Source organism: Salvelinus sp. IW2-2015, linkage group LG36 (genome assembly GCF_002910315.2).
Source record: "Salvelinus sp. IW2-2015 linkage group LG36, ASM291031v2, whole genome shotgun sequence".
NCBI lineage: Eukaryota > Metazoa > Chordata > Actinopteri > Salmoniformes > Salmonidae > Salvelinus > Salvelinus sp. IW2-2015.
In genome coordinates this window covers 18,357,966-18,373,620 of record NC_036875.1, presented here as the reverse complement: position 1 = coordinate 18,373,620, position 15,655 = coordinate 18,357,966, and the positions used below count along the sequence as shown (strand labels likewise).

At 44.2% G+C, this 15,655-nt stretch overlaps 1 protein-coding gene across 7 annotated transcripts in view; it reads left to right on the top strand.

Annotated features, from left to right (window-relative positions):
• The window catches only part of LOC111959630 (DDB1- and CUL4-associated factor 6), a 79,731-nt gene that overhangs the window by 16,988 nt on the left and 47,088 nt on the right, over positions 1 to 15,655 (top strand). For all 7 annotated transcript variants that reach the window (XM_023981345.3, XM_023981344.3, XM_070437551.1 and 4 more), the window contains exon 2: positions 13,556 to 13,617. In XM_023981345.3, coding sequence (XP_023837113.1) covers positions 13,556 to 13,617 — 62 coding nt within the window. The remainder of the gene's footprint in view (positions 1 to 13,555; positions 13,618 to 15,655) is intronic.

Below are 15,655 nucleotides of genomic sequence, written 5' to 3'. Positions count from 1 at the left end.
ATCATGTATCAAAGCAGCACTAATGTCTAGGAACACGAGGACAGATGAAGAGCCTTGGTATGACGCCATTAAAAGGTCATTTACCACCTTTCCGAATGCGGTCTCGGGCTATGATGGGGTCTAAAACCGCGCACAGCCGGTTTGGGTTCCGTGTAAGTAGTGCTGAGCGATTAGTGCTTTCTGAGGTTGGTTCAGTTTCCGTTCGATAATAAAAAATAAAAAAGTATCTTTATTATTATTTTTCATTTTAAATGCATTATGTGGGTTGAACGCTGTAACAACACAGGATGAAACAATTAATACAAGTTCCATGATGGTAGTGACTGCCCATTTACTGCTTATTACTTATTAACCATAATTTATTCTCATTACTTTAATAAAATATTTCAGTGTGTTTTATTACATTTGTTTTACTTGATGACTTTATTATTTCATTCGAAGTCATCTCATCTCTAAAGAGCTGCTGCCTATTGCTGTTTGAACAAAAATCACAGTTTTAGTACTTCTTCAAAGTAAATAAGGCATACTTTTATGACTGCTGAATACAAACTATCAATCACTTAGATAATGTATTTTCAGGTAGTTGCCTCGCGAAGCAACTGTTCTCCTCTTATCATGAATTCTTGTCTCTCTTACGTAGCAGGCATAAAATAAACACAGGTCGGACAAGTGTGCAGATCACTGTCACAATCTCAATTTAATCTATTTTACAGTGCATTCGGAAAGTATCAGACCCCTTGACTTTTTCAACATTTTGTTACGTTACAGCCTTATTCTAAAATGTATTAAATTTTTTGTTTCACTCATCAATCTAGACACAATACCCCATAATGACAAAGCAAAAACAGTTTTTTAGAAATTTTTGCAAAGTTATTAAAAAAAAAAGCTTTATCACACATTTACATGAGTATTCAACCCTTTACTCAGTACTTGGTTGAAGCACCTTTGGCAGAGATTATAGCTTTGCATCTTCTTGGTATGATGCTACAAGCTTGGCACACCTGTATTTGGAGAGTTTCTCCATTCTTCTCTGCAGATCCTCTTCAAATCAAATCAAATCAAATTTATTGTCACATACACATGGTTAGCAGATGTTAATGCGAGTGTAGCGAAATGCTTGTGCTTCTAGTTCCGACAATGCAGTAATAACCAACAGTAATCTAACCTAACAATTCCACACTACTACCTTACACACACACACAAGTGTAAAGGGATAAAGAATATGTACATAAAGATATATGAATGAGTGGTGGTACAGAACGGCATGGCAGATGCAGTAGATGGTATAGAGTAGGTATATACGTATGAGATGAGTACTGTAGGTATGTAAACATAAAGTGGCATAGTTTAAAGTGGCTAGTGGTACATGTATTGCATAAGATGGCAAGATGCAGTAGATATATAGAGTACAGTATATACATATGAGATGGGTAATGTAGGGTATGTAAACATTGTATTAAGTGCATTGCTTAAAGTGGCTAGTGGTACATTTTTACATAATTTCCATCAATTCCCATTTTAAAGTGGCTGAGTTGAGTCAGTATGTGGCGACCCGCTAAATGTTAGTGGTGGCTGTTTAACAGTCTGATGGCCTTGAGATAGAAGCTGTTTTTCAGTCTCTCGGTCCCTGCTTTGATGCACTTACTGACCTCGCCTTCTGGATGAAGCGGGGTGAACAGGCAGTGGCTTGGGTGGTTGTTGTCCTTGATGATCTTTATGGCCTTCCTGTGACATCGGGTGGTGTAGGTGTCCTGGAGGACAGGTAGTTTGCCCCTGGTGAGCTGCTTCTGCAGACCTCACTACCCTCTGGAGAGCCTTACGGTTGTGTGCGGAGCAGTTGCCGTACCAGGCGGTGATACAGCCCGACAGGATGCTCTCGATTGTGCATCTGTAGAAGTTTGTGAGTGCTTTTGGTGACAAGCCGAATTTCTTCAGCCTCCTGAGGTTGAAGAGGCGCTGCTGCGCCTTCTTCACAACGCTGTCTGTGTGGGTGGACCAATTCAGTTTGTCCGTGATGTGTACACCGAGGAACTTAAAACTTTCCACCTTCTCCACTACTGACCCGTCGATGTGGATAGGGGTGGCTCCCTCTGCTGTTTCCTGAAGTCCACAATCATCTCCTTTGTTTTGTTGACGTTGAGTATGAGGTTATTTTCCTGACACCACACTCCGAGGCCCTCACCTCCTCCCTGTAGGCCGTCTCGTCGTTGTTGGTAATCAAGCCTACCACTGTAGTGTCATCCGCAAACTTGATGATTGAGTTGGAGGCGGTGCATGGCCACGCAGTCGTGGGTGAACAGGGAGTACAGGAGAGGGCTCAGAACGCACCCTTGTGGCCCCAGTGTTGAGGATCAGCGGGGTGGAGATGTTGTTACCTACCCTCACCATCTGGGGGCGCCGTCAGGATCCAGGACCCAGTTGCACAGGGCGGGGTCGAGACCCAGGGTCTCGAGCTTGATGACGAGTTTGGAGGGTACTATGGTGTTAAATGCTGAGCTGTAATCGATGAACAGCATTCTCACATGGGTATTCCTCTTGTCCAGATGGGTTAGGCAGTGTGCATGTGGTTGCGATTGCGTCGTCGTGGACCTATTGGGTCGGTAAGCAAATTGGAGTGGGTCTAGGGTGTCCGTAGGGTGGAGGTGATATGGGCCTTGACTAGTCTCTCAAAGCACTTCATGATGACGGAAGTGAGTGCTACGGGGCGGTAGTCGTTTAGCTCAGTTACCTTAGCTTTCTTGGAACAGGAACAATGGGCCCTCTTGAAGCATGTGGAACAGCAGACTGGGATAAGGATTGATTGAATATGTCCGTAAACACACCAGCCAGCTGGTCTGCGCATGCTCTGAGGACGCGGCTGGAATGCCGTCTGGGCCTGCAGCCTTGCGAGGGTTAACACGTTTAAATGTTTTACTCACCTCGGCTGCAGTGAAGGAGAGCCCGCAGGTTTTGGTAGGGGGCCGTGGTCAGTGGCACTGTATTGTCCTCAAAGCGGGCAAAAAAGTGTTTAGCCTGTCTGGGAGCAAGACATCCTGGTCCTCGACGGGGCTGGTTTTCTTTTTGTAATCCGTGATTGACTGTAGACCCTGCCACATACCTCTTGTGTCTGAGCTGTTGAATTTCGACTCGATTTTGTCTCTGTACTGAGACTTAGCCTGTTTGATTGCCTTGCGGAGAGAATAGCTACACTGTTTGTATTCGGTCATGCTTCCGGTCACCTTGCCCTGGTTAAAAGCAGTGGTTCGCGCTTTCAGTTCACGCGAATGCTGCGTCAATCCACGGTTTCTGGTTTGGGAATGTTTTTATCGTTGCTGTGGGTACGACATCGTCAATGCACTTCCTAATGAACTCGCTCACCGAATCAGCATATTCGTCAATATTGTTGTTGGACGCGATGCGGAACATATTCCAACGCGTGATCGAAGCAGTCTTGAAGCGTGGATTCAGATTGGTCGGACCAGCGTTGAACAGACCTGAGCGCGGGAGCTTGTTGTTTGAGTTTCTGTTTGTAGGCTGGAATCAACAAAATGGAGTCGTGGTCAGCTTTTCCGAAAGGGGGGCGGGGAGGGCTTATAAGCGTCGCGGAAATTAGTATAACAATGTCTAGTGTTTTTCCAGCCCTGGTAGCACAATCGATATGCTGATAGAATTTAGGGAGTTTTGTTTTTAGATTAGCCTTGTTAAAATCCCCAGCTACGATGAATGCAGCCTCAGGGTGTGGTTTCCAGTTTACAAAGAGTCAGATAAAGTTCGTTCAGGGCATCGATGTGTCTGCTTGGGGGGAATGTATACGGCTGTGATTATGATTGACGAGAATTCCCTTGGTAGATAATGCGGTCGACATTTGATTGTGAGGAGTTCTAATCAGGTGAACAGAACGACTTGAGTCTTGTGTGTTTGTTATGATGATCACACCACTTCTCGTTAATCATAAGGCAACCCCCCCGCCCCTCTTCTTACCGGAAAGATGTTTGTTTCTGTCGGCGCGATGCATGAAGAAAACCAGCTGGCTGCACCGACTCCGTTAGCGTCCCTTGAGTTAGCCATGTTTCCGTGAAGCAGAGCACGTTGCAATCCCTGATGTCTCTCTGGAATGCTACCCGTGCTCGGATTTCATCAACCTTATTGTCAAGAGACTGGACATTGGCGAGTAGTATGCTAGGGAGTGGAGCGCGATGTGCCCGTCTCCGAAGCCTGACCACGAGACCGCCACGTTTTCCCCTTTTTCGGCGTCGCACAGGGTCGCCGGCTGGATCAGATCCCTTGTATTGGGTGGAAGGCAAAACACTGGATCCGTTTCGGGAAAGTCATATTCCTGGTAGGAACGATGATGAGTTGACGTTAATCGTATATTCAGTAGTTCCTCCCGACTGTATGTAATGAAACCTAAGATTACCCGGGGTACCGATGTAAGAAATAACACGTAAAAAAACAAAATACTGCATATTTTCCAAGGAACACGAAGCGAGGCGGCCATCTCTTTTCGGCGCCGGAACAAACAACCACCGGAGAACCAGGAAAATCAGGAGATGGCGGCGGAGAAATGCAGCTAGCTAACGTGGCTCCGGTAGCTAAGAGAAGGATAGGGTTGATTCAAGAAGAACACAAAGTTCCAAGAGATAATGGGATTAGCTCACTTTGTCTTGTTTGCCAGAAAGGCAGTCCATTGTTTTAAGCAAGCAAATTTAGAGTGAAATTTCCAGTCACACCATGCCCATGTTGACAAAACATATCCGCCACAAAGCAACCTCAACAACAAAATAGCGCAACTCAAAGGACAGCTCAAAGGATCTAGCACTGTTGCAGAGAAAATGACAGAGGCAACATTTGAGATTGCTTGGATACTCGCGAGAAACAAGAAGGCCTTCACAGACGCGGAGATTGTCAAATAATGTTTTTTGGCTTCAGCCGATATATTGTATGCTGATGTAACAAACAAGGAAGCTATTTTAAAGCAAATTAAGGGACTGCAACTCTCAGACTCGACCATAACAAGACTCATAGAAGACATCTATGTTTGTTTTATTCACTGCTTTAGCACACTCCGCCAACCCTGATGTCCTAGCCATGTCTGAATCCTGGCTTAGGAAGGCCACCAAAAATTCTGAAATTTCCATCCCCAACTACAACATTTTCCGCCAAGATAGAACTGCCAAAGGGGGTGGGGTCACAATCTACTGCAGAGATAGTCAGCAGAGTTCTGTCATGCTATCCAGGTCTGTACCCAAACAATTCGAGCTTCTACTTTTAAAAATCCACCTTTCCAGAAAGTCTCTCACTGTTGCCGCTTGCTATAGACCCCCTCAGCCCCCAGTTGTGCCCTGGACTCCATATGCGAATTGATTGCCCCTCATTTATCTTCAGAGTTCATACTGTTAGGTGACCTAAACTGGTATATGCTAAACACCCCGGCCATCCTACAATCTAAGCAAGAGGCCCTCAATCTCACACAAATTATCAAGGAACCTACCAGGTACAACCCCAAATCTGTAAACATGGGCACCGTCATAGATATCATCCTGACCAACCTTCCCTCTAAATACACCTCTGCTGTTTTCAACCAGGATCTCAGCGATCACTGCCTCATCGCCTGCGTCTGTAATGGGTCCGTGGTCAAACGGCCACCCCTCATCACTGTCAAACACTCCCTAAAAATCTTCAGCGAGCAGGCCTTTCTAATCGACCTGGCCCGGGTATCCTGGAAGGATATTGACCTCATCGCGTCTGTAGAGGATGCCTGGTTATTCTTTATTCTTTTTCATAAATAAGCATGCCCCATTCAAAAAAGGTAGAACTAAGAACAGATATAGCCCCTGGTTCACTCCAGACTTGACTGCCCTTGACCAGCACAAAACTCCTGTGGCGGACTGCATTAGCATCGAATAGCCCCCGCGATATGCAACCTTTCCGGAAGTTAGGAACCAATATACACAGTCAGTTAGGAAAGCAAAGGCTAGCTTTTTCAAACAGAAATTTGCATCCTGTAACACAAATTCCAAAAAGTTCTGGGACACTGTAAAGTCCATGGAGAATAAGAGCACCTCCTCCCAGCTGCCCACTGCACTGAGGCTAGACACCGTCACCACCGATAAATCCACGATAATGCGAATTTCAAGAAGCATTTTTCTACGGCTGCCTTGCTTTCCACCTGGCTACCCTAACCCGGCCAACAGCACTTGCCCAAGCCCCCCCCCCCCCCCCGCTTCTCCTTCACCAAATACAGATAGCTGATGTTCTGAAAGAGCTGCAAAATATGGACCCCTACAAATCAGCTGGGCTAGATATTCTGGACCCTCTCTTTCTAAAAATTCTCCGCCGCAATTGTTGCAACCCCAATTACTAGCCTGTTCAACCTCTCTTTCGTATCGTCTGAGATCCTTAAAGATTGGAAAGCTGCCGCAGTCATCCCCCTCTTCAAAGGGGGAGACACTCTAGACCCAAACTGTTATCCTGCCCTGCCTTTCTAAAGTCTTCGAAAGCCAAGTTAATAAACAGATCACCGACCATTTCGAATCCCACCGTACCTTCTCCTCTATGCAATCTGGTTTCCGAGCTGGTTGTGGGTGCGCCTCAGCCACGCTCAAGATCCTAAACGATATCATAACTGATATCGATAAAATACAGTACTGTGCAGTCTTCTTCATCGACCTGGCCAAGGCTTTCGACTCTGTCAATCACCGGGTTTTTATTGGCAGACTCAACAGCCTTGGTTTCTCAAATGACTGCCTCGCCTGGTTCACCAACTACTTCTCAGARAGAGTTCAGTGTGTCAAATCGGAGGGCCTGTTGTCTGGCAGTCTCTACGTGGGTGCCACAGGGTTAAATTCTCAGCCCAACTCTTTTTTCTGTATACATCAATGATGTTGCTCTTGCTGCTGGTGATTCTCTGATCCACCTCTACGCAGACGACACCATTCTGTATACTTCTGGCGCTTTTTTGGACACTGTGTTATCAAACCTCCAGACAAGCTTCAATGCCATACAACACTCCTTCCGTGGCCTCCAACTGCTCTTAAATGCAAGTAAAACTAAATGCATGCTCTTCAACCGATCGCTTCCCGCACCCTCCCGCCCAACTAGCATCACTACTCTGGACGGTTCTGACTTTGAATATTTTATGAATGTGAAATGTCAGAATAATAGAAGAGAGAATGATTTATTTCAGCTTTTATTTCTTTCATCACATTCCCAGAAGTTTACATACACTCAATTAGTATTTGGTAGCATTGCCTTTAAATGGTTTAACTTGGGTCGAACGTTTCGGGTAGCCTTCCACAACAATAAGTTGGGTGAATTTTGGCCCATTTCTCCTGACAGAGCTGGAGTAACTGAGTCAGGTTTGTAGGCCTCCTTGCTCGCACACGCTTTTTCAGTTCTGCCCACACATTTTTTATAGGATTGAGGTCAGGGCTTTGTGATGGCCACTCCAATACCTTGACTTTGTTGTCCTTAAGCCATTTTGCCACAAAGATGATGTCAAGCAAAGAGGCACTGAGTTTGAAGGTAGGCCTTGAAATACATCCACAGGTACACCTCCAATTGACTCAAATTATGTCAATTAGCCTATCAGAAGCTTCTAAAGCCATGAAATAATTTTCAGGAATTTTCCAAGATGTTTAAAGGCACATTCAACTTAGTGTATGTAAACTTCTGACCCACTGGAATTGTGATACAGTGAAATAATCTGTCTGTAAACAATTGTTGGAAAAATTACTTGTGTCATGCACAAGGTAGATCTCCTAACCAACTTGCCAAAACGATAGTTTCTTAGCAAGAGATTTGTGGAGTGGTTGAGAAACAAGTTTTAATGACTCCAACCTAAGTGTTTGTAAACTTCCGACTTCAACTGTACCTAGGTGTCTGGTTAGACTGTAAACTCTCCTTCCAGACTCACATTAAGCATCTCCAATCCAAAATTAAATCTAGAATCGGCTACCTATTTCTCAACAAAGCCTTCTTCACTCATGCTGCTAAACATACCCTCGTAAAACTGACTATCCTACCGATCCTTGACTTTGGCGCTGTCATTTAGAAAATTGTCTCCAACATTCTACTCAGCAAATTATATGTAGTCTATCACAGCCCCATATACTACCCACCACTGCGACCTGTATGCTCTCATTGGCTGGCCCTCGCTTCATATTCGTCGCCAAAACCACTTGCTCCAGGTCATCAATAAGTCTTTGCTAGGTAAAGCCCCGCCATATCTCAGCTCACTGGTCACCATAGCAYCACCCACCCGTAGCACYCGCTCCAGCAGGTATATTTCACTGGTCATCCCCAAAGCCAACTCCTCATTGGCCACCTTTCTTTCCAGTTCTCTGCTGCCAATGACTGGAGCGAATTGCAAAAATCACTGAAGCTGGAGACATATCTCCCTCACTAACTTTAAGCTTCAGCTGTCAGAGCAGCTTACCGATCACTGTACCTGCACACAGCCCATCTGTAAAAAGCCCACCCAACTACCTCATTCCCCAAATTGTAATTTATTTTTTATCTTTTTGCACCCCAGTATCTCTACTTGCACATCATCATCTGCACATCTATCACTCCAGTGTTAATGCTAAATTGTAATTATTTCGCCAATATGGCCTATTTATTGCCTTACCTCCCTAATCTTACTACATTTGCACACACTGTACATAGATTTTTCTATTGTGTTTTTTTTCCTGTTGTGTTATTGACTGTACGTTTGTTTATCCCATGTGTAACTCTGTGTTGTTGTTTTTGTCGCACTGCTTTTCTTTATCTTGGCCAGGTCGCAGTTGTAAATGAGAACTTGTTCTCAACTGGCCTACCTGGTTAAATAAAGGTGAGAAAAAAAAACATTGGCGAGGACATCGGTAAGCAACTGATTACTGACACATCCGTGGCGCCGTGTTTTAGTATTGCACTTGACGAAAGCACTGATGTAAGTGACATTGCCTAATTATGTGTTTGTGTCCATTTCCCTCAAAACGAGTCGTTCAGAAAGGAACTTTTATGTTTACTGCACCTTCAGGGTCCAACACGAGGAGAGGATATTCTGAAAGCCCTTGTTAAATTTTTTGCTGATAAATACTATCAGCAAAAAATGTAACAAGGGCTTTCAGAATATCCTCTCCTCGTGTTGGACCCTGAAGGTGCAGTAAACATAAAAGTTCCTTTCTGAACGACTCGTTTTGAGGGAAACGAGTCGTTCATATTGACTGGTCAAATATGGCATCTTTGTGCACTGACCGCGCCCCAAACATGTGAGGGAAGGAGAAGGGACTCAACAATGAACATTGTGAAACAAAAACAGAGAAACAGACTGACCAATGCACACCTGGATTGTCTCYCAAGGATTGCAACAACAGACTATACATTTAGAATGAATTCAGGAGCAGAATGGACATTTTTGCTTATCCAACTACTGAGGTAACCCTTAATATGGGTCTTACACACATCAAATAGGCTACATCACATGTATATATTTGTGATGTGCTATACATCAAATCAATTGTATATGCTCTCTAAATTTGGAATTGGAAGAAAAAGTACAACAAATTTAAAGATCTGTGTGGCCCTCTGAATGATTGTCTCAACCTAAAGTGGCCACCTTACAAACAATTGTGAGTGATACTGATGTAGAGTGTGTGTGTGTGTGGGTGGGAGACGGGGCCAGGAGTTGAATAATTGATCATAATCCTTGACACCCTGCTGGGCTTCACGGAACAACAGCCCAAACATCATCATCGCTTCCTTCCGCCCAAACACAGGTCTCAATTAATTTCAGTTACTTTTCATGGGGGACAGTTTTAATTGGGACACGACATGAGCACAGATTGGAGGATTCATTAAAAAAAAGCCCACAAACGAAGCTTTAAAATCAGAGTACAGGGAGTGTTCAAAAGCACTGGCATTAGTGTTTGTTTTCCTCGACACACAAGGAAAGAATCAGTCGATTTGGGGCAAATGGGCGACTCATAATATAACTCCCGAGAGACACTGAAAGGAATCTGATTGATTGGGAAATGCACTGGAATTGAAAGCCTCTCTCTGACCTGGGTCTTAATCTAAAGTCAATGGTCTAGAGAAGAAACCCCACTTTTTCAACCGCTGCAGTGTATGCAAGGAGAGAGTCCTATGAGTGTGCTACACCAGACTACATGATCTTAGATGAAACAGTAGGCGTATGACAGAGGAGGCTACAGTTATGGGATCATCAACGTCAAAATGATCCTAACAATCTACTGTTTCTATAATGAGGACATGTATTGGTTTACTTAATCCTTCTTCCCGCTCATCTTTATTTACTGCCTGCAGCTCTGTAGTGGTTGTTTACTAACCTTTAGCTGTCCCTCCTACAAGCCACTCTTCCTGGGTTTGACTCTCTAGTACACTGACTGGCATCCCAAGTGGGTGGACTGGGACAACACTGGTGTTTTTCTCTGGTAGAGTGGGTACTGGATATGTGCACTCATGTCCGGACCCTGACCTGTAACTTGAACCAGGCTTTTCCTTGAGCACCATTCACAAAAATCGATGACGCTCTGATGAAAACACTATGTTTTTATATGCCTAGACTATTTTCTCGATAGAAAATCATATTCAATGTTTTTGATTTGCTGTGCTTATATTTGATTCCTATCTGTTGTGTTGCCCTCTGCTAACATGGATTTCAACAATGTTCTACCACTCCGTCCGTGCCTTTTTAGTCTGTTTCATTGTGTGGATGTTTCACTTGCTGGTGAAAAATAATGGATCAAGCTCCATAGAATCATACTGTTATGTATTATTCACTTATCAAGATGATTATGAAACACAGTGTTCATTTGATCCTTGGTGTTTGATTGCTATAAAACCACGTACCACGTCATTTCTCAGGTTGGGTCATGTTGGCCAAACCTTTGCGGTTGACTGACATGTTGATGAATCAGGGAGTTGTCCCTGTAAGGAATGCACTGCCTCCCTTCAATTACTAATGCTCACAGATTTGTTGATATTGCCTATTGAGACAAAGCTTAAGCTGATTTAGTATGTTACGATAAAAATGCAACTTTAGGCCTATAATAAGGCATTCCATGCATCATCGCATTTGCAGACTTATGTAGGCTACTATTCCTAATGTGATGAGTGGATTGGATAGTAATAATTTAGGCTAATAATATAACTCAATCATTGTATGCAAACAAAGACTGTTCAATGCATGGCTGGCTATATCAAATGAGTTTCTCATGTTTTTTTGCAGTGGAATTGTTTTTGCCTTTTTATAAATACATTTCATGAAATTCTACACTTTATGGCTGGAGACATTAGGTGAAACATTTATTTATTTTTGACACACATTACAGGATAAACTACTCTACTGACAAACAGATCAATAAAAACAACATTGCCAAATCATGCTTTCTGGTGTAGTAGCCTATTTCTATGTTATTTATTGGAGTAGGCTAATTAGGCTATATCATTTTGGCAATTTACTTTAGTGCTAGCTTATTATGTATGTATGATTTCAGTGAATCAGTAGTGGCTTTGAGAGATGTGATCTGCTGCATGTTTCGCATTCTCTGTTTCCCAAAGATGAATAACAATTACAACATGCTTGAAAAGCTACAGTATCAACCACCGTGCACAGTGTGTAGCAACAAAGCTATGGTCATGGTATCCTATGTGATATTGAGTCAAAGATGCCTCTGCTCTCAAACTTGATGGAATTGCCAGACACTGTGTTAACCAGGCCATTCAGGATATCAACCATCTTCAATCCGAGGCCCAGACAGTTTCAGTCACTGATGGATTGCAAATGTTGACACACATCTCCATCCATACCAGTGGTTTTAGTGTTATCTACCTCAATTATGAGAAACACTGAAATGAAAGGGGTGTCTTTTTTCTATGGCTCCTTCAAGCAGAATCAGACCTCTTGGCACATGGTCAATTCACTTCTCTAGGGTTTGGTGACACTGGGATGTGGTGTCACTTTAGCTTGTATAGCATGATGCTATATGTGGCTATGCTGTCTGGAGCTTCCTGTATGCTAAATGTGTATTTTATATCTGGGGCCAAGCTAACCTGTGATGCGTTTGAGTGAGGATTAGCAGGCCCAGGGGTGGGGCAGGTGGCGTATGGATTTGCCTAGCGCTGCATTTAGCTTGACTAGGCTGGCTGTGTTGCTAGAGCTGTCATTGTCAATGGACAGGTAATCATACCAGTTGGAGGCAAAATTTGGCACTGTAAAAGGGCGGCCACCAGGGGGGCTAGCATAGCATTTGTGGAATCTAAATCCCAACAAAAGGCTAGAAAGACACTTCAAGGGATAGTTAGGCCTAGGCTAATCATAGAACATTTTAAGGCTATATTTTGCACGGTCTTCCTCACCCATGAGATTTAGCAAGATCAAAGTAGCCTCCATGGTTTCAGTTAATTCTATCATCACGTTACTTTCTCATGACATCAATGCCTATCAGCAAATTAAAGAGGGGTTGGGACATGTTCATCTGGGTCTCATTGTCTTTTTGTGCATTTGACTTTAAATATCTGAAGGTTGAAAGACAAAGGAGGGGATAAGGAGACAACACCGTTGTTACTGTTTGGTTTGAACAGCAATGCAGCAGCAATGAACTAGAACCAAGCTGTAGGACAAAATCTGCCCTACTTATTTATCACATTACCTATTTATTTACCTTTGCCTCTCTGTTATTGAATGGGACCTTCAAATTTCATCTGGCTAGGCGACACAATATACGTAGCGTCAGTGTTAGTTCGTTTTATATGAGCATTTCAGGACTGGCACGAGGCACGCAAGGTCACAAAGGCAGGCCATAATGTTAATGACTGTCTGCTGTAATTCTACTTTATTGCCTTTGACATTGGCCTTGTACTGTCAATGCACAGTAGAGTCTGTCATAGTGGATTATGGAACTAAGGCCATCCTTTTCATGCCTTCTACGATTGCAGTATACAAGGAATGGTTTTTAGATTCTAGCCTGTCATCGCTTTATCCTGATGGCATGAATTCTCGCCCAATGTTTTTTTTCTCACTATTCTAAGGCAAGTTGAATAATTTGAGGTGATTTTATTTTAAAACCTGGATCTTTTAGCCTAATACAGTGTAAGTTTAGAAGCAAGTTCATTCATAAAATACTGCCAAACCTGAACCTTTCTTCATGACATAAGTCTATTTCACGACAGGATAGGCAGCCTGCTCATTTGGTTCTTCCTCTCTCCCTGTGATGGTGACAGCAGATGCGAGGGAGGCTTCCTTCAAAATGAATAATACATTACAAGCCACAGAAAGACAGAATCATTGCAATCAATGTGACACGTTATTCATCTCCCTGCTCCTTCTGTAAATACTGAGAGCTGAGGCATGAAAACAAACCATGGCAAAAGAAAACGGAGCCTTACAAATGGGTTCCAACACTTCTGATATAGGGTATGGCCATTGCTTTGTCCTCTACCCTAGTCGATGACATGAATTCATCAGTTATTTTTTATGCTGACTGAATTAGTCCAGAAATAAATGAAAGTAACAAGTCATGGCTAAACAATTGTGACTTGATAAGAATGTCTTTCTTCTGTTTGTGCACAGGCAGAAGAGAATTTGTCCAGCGGCTGAAACTCGAAGCGACACTCAATGTCCACGATGGCTGTGTAAGTACACATTACCCACCCTTGTTTGTGTCTGTGGTGTACACTGTGTACATCTGTCCCTCCTTTCATCTTTAGAGCACTTCACCATTCACCCTCCCCTCTGTCTGTCTGTCCTGTCTGTCCTGTCTGTCTGTCAAACCTTGCGTCTGACCGACTGAGTGATGGACAGACAGACGGGGACAGACACATACGGGGACGGACAGACGCATACGGGGACTGACTGACTGACGGACAGACACATACGGGGACTGACTGACGGACAGACACATACGGGGACTGACTGACGGACAGACGGGGACGGACAGACGGGGACTGACTGACGGACAGACAGACCGGCGGGGACGGACAGGCAGGGACTGACTGACAGATGGACGGACGGGGACTGACTGACAGATGGACGGACGGACGGGGACTGACTGACGGACAGACAGACCGGCGGGGACTGACAGACAGATGGACGGACGGGGACTGACTGACGGACGGACGGGGACTGACTGGCGGACGGACGTGGACTGACTGGCGGACGGACGGGGACTGACTGACGGACGGACGGGGACTGACTGACGGACAGACAGACCGGCGGGGACGGACAGGCAGGGACTGACTGACAGATGGACGGACAGCGACTGACTGACAGACGGACGGACAGGGACTGACTGGCGGACGGACAGGGACTGACTGGTGTACGGCGGACAGGGACTGACGGATGGACGGACAGAGAGGGACTGACGGATGGACGGACAGAAAGGGACTGACGTACGGGCGGACGGACGGACAGAGAGGGACTGACGGATGGACGGACAGAAAGGGACTGACGTACGGGCGGACGGACGGACAGACGGGGACTGACGGGCGGACAGATGGGGACTGACTGACCGACTGACGGACGAACAGACGGGGACGGGCGGAGGGGGACGGACGGACAGACAGACGGGGACTGACAGACAGACAGACAGACAGACATACAGGGACTGATGGAGGACAGACATACAGGGAGTGACGGACAGACCGACTGTACAATCCAGATGTGCAAAGCTCTTAGAGATTTACCCAGAAAGACTCACAGCTGTAATCACTGTCAAATGTGATTCTAATATGTATTGACTCAGGGGTGTGAATATTTATATAAATTCAATGTTTCTGTATTTCATTTTCAATAAATGTGCTAAAAAAATTGTTGTTATTGTGTGTGTGTGTGTACATGGTGTGAAAAAAATTATTGAATTCAGGCTGTACCACAACAAATGGCCATAAGTCAAGGGTACTTTCTTAAGCTACTTTACATTAGGAATATATATAGAGTTGAAGTCGGAAGTTTACATACACTTAGGTTGGAGTCATTTAAAACTCGTTTTTCAACCACTCCACACATTTCTTGTTAACAAACTATAGTTTTGGCAAGTCGGTTAGGACATCTACTTGCATGACAAAAGTCATTTTTCCAACAATTGTTTACAGACAGATTATTTCACTTATAATTCACTGTATCGCAATTCCAGTTGTCAGAAGTTTACATACACTAAGTTGACTGTGCCTTTTAAACAGCTTGGAAAATTCCAGAAAATGATGTCATGGCTTTAGAAGCTTCTGATAGGCTAATTGACATAATTTGAGTCAATTGGAGGTGTATCTGTGGATGTATTTCAAGGCCTACCTTCAAACTCAGTGCCTCTTTGCTTGACATCATGGGAAAATCAAAAGAAATCAGCCAAGACCTCAGAAAAATAATTGTAGACCTCCACAAGTCTGGTTCATCCTTGGGAGCAATTTCCAAACGCCTGAAGGTACCACGTTCATCTGTACAAACAATAGTACGCAAGTATTAACACCTTGGGACCATGCAGCTGTCATACCGCTCAGGAAGGAGACGTGTTCTGTCTCCTAGAGATGAATGTACTTAGGTGCAAAAAGTGCAAATCAATCCCAGAACAACAGCAAAGGACCTTGTGAAGATGCTAGAGGAAACCGGTACAAAAGTATCTATATCCACAGTAAAGCGAGTCCTATATCGACATAACCAGAAAGGCCGCTCAGCAAG